Below are 7,515 nucleotides of genomic sequence, written 5' to 3'. Positions count from 1 at the left end.
GGGCGAACAGAGGCAGACCGCCCCCGCCGCCGCATGGCCCCGCCCTCCGAGTCCTCCACCTTCCCAGCATTCCCCGCGCGGGGGATTGTGGGAAGCGTAGTCCACCGGGGGGGGGGAGCGGCAGCTGCCGCTGCCGCTCCCCCCCCGGCGGACTACGCTTCCCACAATCCCCCGCGGCGCCCGTTTCCCATCGCCCCCCGCGCCGCGGCGGGGGGGAGCGGGCGCCCCCTGGCGGCGCGGGCGGCGCGGCGGCGGGACGGAGCGCGGCGGGGATGAGCGAGGAGGGGGCGGGCGGCGGGGCCAGGCGGAGCGGCGGCTTCCCCAGGTACCGGACACCCCTAGCCCCTGTCCCGGGATACCCCCCCCTTCCTACCGGGATACCCCCCCCCTAAACCGGGATCCCCCCCCCAAACCGCGGTTATCCCCCTCCGGAGGGAGAGGGGGAGGTTGGGGCCTACACCGGGCCTGTGTGACTGGGCTCCGCGGGGGGGGGGGGGGGAGGGTACAGGCCTGTCCCCGTGTCCCCGCGCTGCGTGGGGGCTCCGGATCTGTCCCCACGGTGTCTGGGGGCTCCAGCCCCATCCCCATGTCCCCGTGCTGTTTGTTGGTGCCACCCCTGTCCCCATGTCCCTGTGCTGTGCGGCAGTGCCAACCCCTATCCCCATGTCCCCACACTGTGTGGGGGCTCCAGCCCTGTCCCCATGTCCCCATGCCATGTGGTGATGCCACCCCTGTCCCCGTGTCCCTGTGCTGTTTGTTGTTGCCACCCCTGTCCCCATGTCCCCGTGCTGTGTGGGGGCTCCAGCCCCATCCCCATGTCCCCGTGCTGTTTGTTGGTGCCACCCCTGTCCCCATGTCCCTGTGCTGTGCGGCAGTGCCACCCCTGTCCCCATGTCCCTGTGCTGTGTGGGGGCTCCAGCCCTGTCCCCATGTCCCTGTGCTGTTTGTTGGTGCCACCCCTGTCCCCATGTCCCCATGCGACGTGGTGGTGCCACCCCTGTCCCCATGCTGTGTGGGGGCTCCAGCCCTGTCCCCACATCCCCATGCTGTGTGGCAGTGCCAGCCGCATCCCCATGCTACATGGCAGTGCCGCCCCTGTCCCCGTGTCCCCACACTGTCTGTTGGTGCCACCCCTGTGACTGTGCCCTGTGACTGTCCCCACGCAGCAGAGGAGCTCCAGCCCTGTCCCCATGCCGTGTGGGGGCTCCAGCCCTGTCCCCATGCGACGTGGTGATGCCAGCCCTGTCCCCATGTCCCCATGCTGTTTTTTGGTGCCAGCCCTGTCCCCATGTCCCCATGCCATGTGGTGATGCCACCCCTGTCCCCGTGTCCCTGTGCTGTTTGTTGGTGCCACCCCTGTCCCCATGTCTCCATGCGACGTGGTGGTGCCACCCCTGTCCCCATGCTGTTTGTTGGTGCCAGCCCTGTCCCTATGTCCCTGTGCTGTTTGTTGGTGCCACCCCTGTCCCCATGTCCCCATGCCGTGTGGCAATGCCAGCCCTGTCCCCACGCTGAGTGGTGATGCCACCCCTTTCCCCGTGCCCCCATGCCACATGGCGGTGCCACCTCTATCCTCATGTCCCCACGCTACGTCTCAGTGCCACGCTGTCCCTGTGTCCCCATGCTACACGTCAATGCCAGCCTCTCCCACCACCCCGCTCCGCCCAATCCGTACCCGCATCGGTCCCCTCTGACCCCTGCTCGGGCTGGTGACACCCCTGTCCCCATGTCCCCATGCTATGTGGTGTCTCCACCCCGTCCCCATATCCTCATGCTGCGTGGTGATGCCACCCCTGTCCCTGTATCCCCGTGTGGTGTGGCATTGCCACCCCTGTCCCCATATCCTCATGCTGCGTGGCGATGCCACCCCTGTCCCCACGTCCCCATGGCCATGCCAGCCTCTCCCACCACCCCATTCCCCCTCAATCCCTGTCCCCACCGGTCCCCTCTGACCCCTGCTGGGGCTGGTGACAGCCCTGTCCCCAGCCTGGAGCAGATGCTGGCCGCCAACCCCGGGAAGACGCCCATCAGCCTGCTGCAGGAATATGGCACTCGCATAGGCAAGACCCCCGGCTACGACCTCCTGAAGGCCGAGGGACAAGCCCACCAGCCCAACTTCACCTTCCGTGTCACCGTCGGGGACATCAGCTGCACCGGTGGGTCCCCGACACCCTTCGCTTCCAGGCTGTCCCCGCCTCTCACCCTGCCCCCCCGGGGTGCCTGGAGAGGGTGACCTGGGGTGTGGAGGGGACAGTGAGGACACGGGGATTGTCCCCAAGGTGGTGGGGATGTGCTGGGGGATCCCTAGAAGTGGGCTGTGGTGGGGGGATCCCCTGGGATCCCTAAAAAAGTGGGTCCTGACGGGGGATGGCCTGGGATCCTGATGCCTGGGACGCTCAGGGATCCCTTGGGACCCCAAAAAGTGGGTTGTGGTGGTGGGATCCTCTAGGATCCCTAAAAAAGTGGGTCCTGATGGGGGATGGCCTGGGATCCTGATGCCTGGGATGCTCAGGGATCCCTTGGGACCCCAAAAAGTGGGTTGTGGTGGGAGATCACCTGGGATCCTAATGCCTGGGACAATCAGGGATCCCTTGGGACCCCAAAAAGTGGGTCCTAATGGGGGATGGGCTGGGATCGTGGTGCTTGGGACACTCAGGGATCCCTTGGGACCACAAAGAGTGGGTTGTGGTAGGGAATCATCTGGGACCCCAATGCCTGGGATGCCCGGGGATCTCCTGGGACCCCAAAGCCTGTGCTGTGACACAGGGATCCTCCTGGGGACCCCAACATCTGGGATGTGCCATGGGGATTCCCTGGGATCCCCAAAAGTGGGTCCTGGTGGGGGATCACCCAGAACCCCAACGCCTGGGACACATGGAGGTCCCCTGGGACCCCAAAAAAGTGGGTCCTGGTGAAGGATCACCCAGGACCCCGACGCCTGGAACACCTGGGGACCCCCGGCACCCCACTGCCGGTATTACGGCAGAGGGATCCCCCGGGATCCCGACACCGGGGCTGTGGCAGCCCTAAGCACAGCCGGGGCTCTGGGGGGGCCCTGGGTGCCCCCCACCCCGCTCAGCTGGTGTCTCCCCCAGGGCAGGGGCCCAGCAAGAAGGCGGCGAAGCACAAAGCGGCGGAGGTGGCCCTGAAGCTGCTCAAAGGGGGGGACATGCTGGAACCCACCGCCCCCGAGGAGCCCAGGTGAGGGGGGACGGGGTCCCCGGGGTGCTGGGGTTCAGGATGGGGGTCAGGGCGCGGCACAAAATAGCGTTGGAGGGAGCTGGGGAGGGGTCTGGGGGGGTGCTGGGTGCACAGGGGAGGGCACTGAGCATATCTGGGAGGTGCTGGGGGGAGTTTGGGGTGCTCTGGGATGCTGGGGAGGGCGGAGGGGGTGCCCAGGCGGTCTGGGGGTACCCAGGGGGTTGGGAGTACCCTAGGGGTGCCAGGCACCCAGGCCCGGTGGGTTTGGGGGATCTGCGGGGGGGTGAGGGCATCCAGGGGAGTTTGGGGGTACCCAGGGCGATTGGGGATGCTGGGGGCCTTAGGCATCCCAAGGGATTTGGGGGGGGTTGGGGGTCTCAGTTGGGTTTGGGGGTGCCTGCGGCGGGGTTGAGGGTACCCAGGCAGGTCTGGGGGTGCCCAGGGTGAGTCTAGGGGTGTACAGGGGGGTGAGGAGTGTCTTAGGGGAGCCAAGAGAATTGGGAATGCCTGGGGGTCCCAAGGGAATTGGGGGTGCCTGGCAGGATTTGGGGCACCTGGGGGGCTGGGGGTGCCAGGGAGGGAGGTTTGGGGGGGCCGGCTCGGGTGTTAACGTCTCACCTTTTATCCCCAAGCTCTCCTTTCCCCCCAGAGCCCCCGGCTGAGCTCGGCCCCGCAGCCGCCCCCCCAGCACCTGCCGTGCCCCCACCCTCGCCCAGGTAACGGGGTGGGGGGCACCCAGGTGCCGGGGCTGGGCAGGGGGGGCACCGATCCCCCCCAAACCCTCAGCTCCCGGCACCCCATTACCCCTCCTCGCCTCCCCAACCCAGGGGTCCTGGCGTGGGGGGCTCGGAGCCATGCCCCCCTCACGCCGTGCCCGTCTGCCCCACGCAGGGGCACCCCCCTGGAGATGAAGACGCCCGTGTCCCCCCCCCAGTCGGAATGTAACCCCGTGGGCGCTCTGCAGGTGGGTGCCACCACGGGCTGGGACAAACGGGGACGTGCCCCCGCCCCGGCTCGGTGGCCGTCCCCATTTTGGGGGTGATGAGCCTGTTTTGGGGATGGCCATCCCTATCTGGGGGAGGGGGGGGCATGCCCCTTTGGGGGTGACCTGGCCCATTTTGGGGGTGGCGGTGACCTTTGGGGGCTGCCTCACCCCAGCTGGCGGGGGGCTCTTGCCCCTTTTGGGGACAGTTATCCCCATTTTGGGAATGGTTATCCTGTTTTGGGGATGGTGGACCCATTTTGGGGTCGGTTATCCTTGTTTTGGGGATGGTTATCCCTGTTTTGGGGACAGTTATCCCCATTTTGGGAATGGTTATCTCTGTTTTGGGGACAGTTATCCCTGTTGTGGGGATGGTGGACCCATTTTGGGGACGGTTGAACCCGTTTTGGGGACGATTATCCCCATTTTGGGGACAGTTGTCCTGTTTTGGGGATAATTATCCCCATTTTGGGGATGGTTATCCCTGTTTTGGGGATGGTCATCCCCATTTGGGGGACAGTTATCCCTGTTTTGGGGACAATTATCCCTGTTTCAGGGATAGTTATCCCCATTTCGGGGACAGTTATCACCATTTTAGGTACAGTTCTTCCCATTTCAGGAATGGATATCCCTATTTTGGGGACAATTATCCCCATTTGGGGACAGTTATCCCCATTTGGGGTACGGTTCTTCCCATTTTGGGGATGGTTATCCCTATTTTGGAGGCAGTGGACCCAGTTTGGGGCTGGCCCCGCCTGTTTTGGGGCTGGCAGTGCCCGTTTCGGGGATGGCAGCTCCTTTCTGAGGGCAGCTCTCCCCATTTCGGGGGGGGACCCCGTGACCCTGCCCTCCCCGGACCCCCCCATTTCTGTCCCCCCGCCCCAGGAGCTGGTGGTGCAGAAGGGCTGGCGCCTGCCCGAGTACACGGTGACACAGGAGTCGGGGCCGGCGCATCGCAAGGAGTTCACCATGACCTGCCGCGTCGAGCGCTTCGTGGAGATCGGTACGGGGCCGGGGCACCCCCCGGGCGTGGAGGGGGGACACAACAGGGTGCCAGGCTCACCTCGGTGTCCCTCGTCCCTTCCCCGCAGGCAGCGGCACCTCCAAGAAGCTGGCGAAGCGCAACGCGGCCGCCAAGATGCTGGTGCGGATCCACAACGTCCCCATGGAGCCACGGGAGGGCAGCGAGGCCGAGGTGGAGGAGGACCAGTTCTCCATGGTACCGGCCAGCGAGGGGTTAACGGGGGACACGGGCACCCCAAGGCCACCCCAGGGGGTTAACGGGGGACACGAGCACCCTGAGGTCACCCTGAGGGGGTTAATAGGGGACATGGACACCCCGAGGCCACCCTGAGGGGTTAACGGGGGACACGGGCACCCCGAGGCCACCCCAGGGGGTTAACGGGGGACACGGGCACCCTGAGGTCATCCTGAGAGGTTAACGGGGGGGACATGGGCACCCCAAGGCCACCCCGGGGGGGTTAACGGGAGACACCAGCACCCCGAGGGGCTAATGGGAGGGACACAGCCACCCTGAGGGGTCAATGGGGGACACGGGCACCTCTGTACCCCCTATTTCAGGGCTTATGGACCCCCAGTGATTAAAGTTGGGGGACAGTAGGGGCAGGGGGACACCCAAGGGTGACCTGGGGGGGACCCTGTGGATTTGGGGTCCCCATGCAGGGTCCCTGAATCGGAGGGGGGGGTGTCCCGCAGTCCCCAAGCCCCCATGTCCCCCGGGGGACGCAGCATGGGGGTCCCAGCAGCCCCCACATTCCTGGCGTGGCCCCACATGGGGGTCCCTGAGCCCCCTTGTTCCCAGCGCGTCACCAGATGGGGGTGTCTGAGCCGCTGTGTCCCCACGTAGGGTCCCTGAGCCCCCCGTGTCCCAAGGGTGCCCCTGTATGGGGGTCCTGGTGGTCCCTGAGCCCCCATGGGTGTCCCCATGTCGGGGTCCTCGCAGTTCCTGAGCCCCACGTCCCTGCGTGGGAGTCCGCAGGGTCCCTGAGCCCCCGTGTCCCTTGGGCGTCCCTGCCTGGGACGCTGGGTGGTCCCTGAGCCCCCACGTCCCCACGCCGGGGTCCGGATGGTCCCCGTGTCCCCGTGGGGCGGGGGGTCAGACTGGTCCGCGAGCGCCCCGTCCCCGCAGGCGGGCCCCAGGCTGGAGGGGCTGCGGGGCCGAGCACCCGGCTGCACCTGGGACTCCCTGCGCAACTCGGCGGGCGAGAAGATCGTGCAGCTGCGGAGCCACCCGCTGGCACCCATGGGCGCGGGGGCCTGCGCCCTCCTGCAGGAGCTCTCCGAGGAGCAGAGCTTCGCCATCAGCTACCTCGACATCGGTGAGCCCCCGCCCCGCGGGCACCCACCCCCTTCTCTGGGCGCCCCCCAGCCCCACGGGTGCCCCAGCCCGGGCTTGGGGGTGTTCGGGAGGGTCCGGGGTGACGGTGGCCCGTCCCCGTGTCCGTCCGTCCGTCCCCCAGATGCGTTGAGCCTCAGCGGACTGCACCAGTGCCTGGTGGAGCTGTCGACGCAGCCGGCCACGGTGTGCCACGGCGCGGCCACCTCCCGCGACGGCGCCCGCTCCCAGGCCGCCCGCAACGCCCTCCAGTACCTCCGCATCATGGCAGGGGGCAAATGAGCCCCCCCACCCACCCACCGACAGCCGGACAGACCCACGGACACTTCGATGGACCCACAGACGGACCCCTGGACTCAACCGACTCACACACGGACCTCTGGACAGATGCCTGGACCCACTGGTGGACACCCAGACCCACCCACGGACACCCAGACAGACACCCGGCCCCACTGCCACAGCCCGTGGGCACCCGGACCTGCTGACAGACAGACGGACAGACACGCGGCCCCCCAGACGGAGCCCGGACAGACCTCAGGGCCCGGGGGCTCCCTCCGTCCCGGCTCCCCCGGGGGCGAGGAGGGTCCCTGGGTGCCACCCAGCCCCCGGGAATAAAGCAGGGGGGTTTGTACGCTCCCCGCGTCGGTGTCTTTTTGGGGGGGGCAGCTGAGGGGGGCTGGGGGGCCCAAAGGGGGCAGGCGCCCCCCCGCCCCGGGGGCAAAACCAGAGCGAGCGCTCAGGGGCGAGTGGCACCAGTTTATTGGCTGAGGGGTGGACCCATGGACGGACGGACTCCTGGACGGACTCGAGGACAGACTCACAGATGGCTTTGCAGACAGACGGCTCCCGGGACGGACGGCAGGACGGACGGCCGCTCAGCGGCGGCGGCCGAAGCGCTGCGGCGTCGCCATGGTCCAGAACGGGGCGGCCGGAGGGTCCCAGCTGCGGGGGCTGAGCTGGGGCTGGGCCCCCCCCC

At 67.5% G+C, this 7,515-nt stretch overlaps 1 protein-coding gene across 6 annotated transcripts; it reads left to right on the top strand.

The window, feature by feature from the left end:
• Positions 1-216: 216 nt before the first annotated feature.
• TARBP2 (TARBP2 subunit of RISC loading complex) lies at positions 217-7,172 on the top strand. Of its 6 annotated transcripts, none has more exons than XM_087771121.1 (9): positions 217-325; positions 1,975-2,156; positions 3,096-3,201; positions 3,834-3,917; positions 4,093-4,165; positions 5,069-5,186; positions 5,275-5,459; positions 6,333-6,522; positions 6,693-7,172. In XM_087771121.1, exons 1-9 carry the CDS (start codon positions 273-275, stop codon positions 7,022-7,024), a joined length of 1,323 nt encoding a protein of 440 aa, XP_087627247.1. In that variant the 5' UTR covers positions 217-272; the 3' UTR covers positions 7,025-7,172. The 6 variants fall into 6 exon arrangements, with proteins under 6 accessions (XP_087627247.1, XP_087627244.1, XP_087627245.1 ...); XM_087771118.1 differs by having other exon boundaries at positions 3,101-3,201; positions 3,851-3,917; positions 4,029-4,165; positions 5,275-5,402; positions 6,664-6,955; XM_087771119.1 differs by having other exon boundaries at positions 5,275-5,402; positions 6,664-6,955.
• The last annotated feature ends 343 nt before the right edge of the window (positions 7,173-7,515 follow it).

This window comes from Nipponia nippon, unplaced genomic scaffold, assembly GCF_047370975.1.
Source record: "Nipponia nippon isolate SJK-2023a ecotype South Korea unplaced genomic scaffold, ASM4737097v1 scaffold_35, whole genome shotgun sequence".
NCBI lineage: Eukaryota > Metazoa > Chordata > Aves > Pelecaniformes > Threskiornithidae > Nipponia > Nipponia nippon.
Note: the sequence above shows the minus strand (reverse complement) of the source record. Positions and strands in the feature narration are given on the sequence as shown.

Excerpts from the sequence above, each read along its gene's own strand:
- TARBP2 (XM_087771121.1), top strand. The coding sequence starts at position 273 with ATGAGCGAGGAGGGGGCGGGCGGCGGGGCCAGGCGGAGCGGCGGCTTC. Across the intron at positions 5,187-5,274 it reads CGAGCGCTTCGTGGAGATCG|GCAGCGGCACCTCCAAGAAG; the intron begins GTACGGGGCCGG and ends CCTTCCCCGCAG. Across the intron at positions 5,460-6,332 it reads CCCCAAGGCCACCCCAGGGG|GCGGGCCCCAGGCTGGAGGG; the intron begins GTTAACGGGGGA and ends CCGTCCCCGCAG.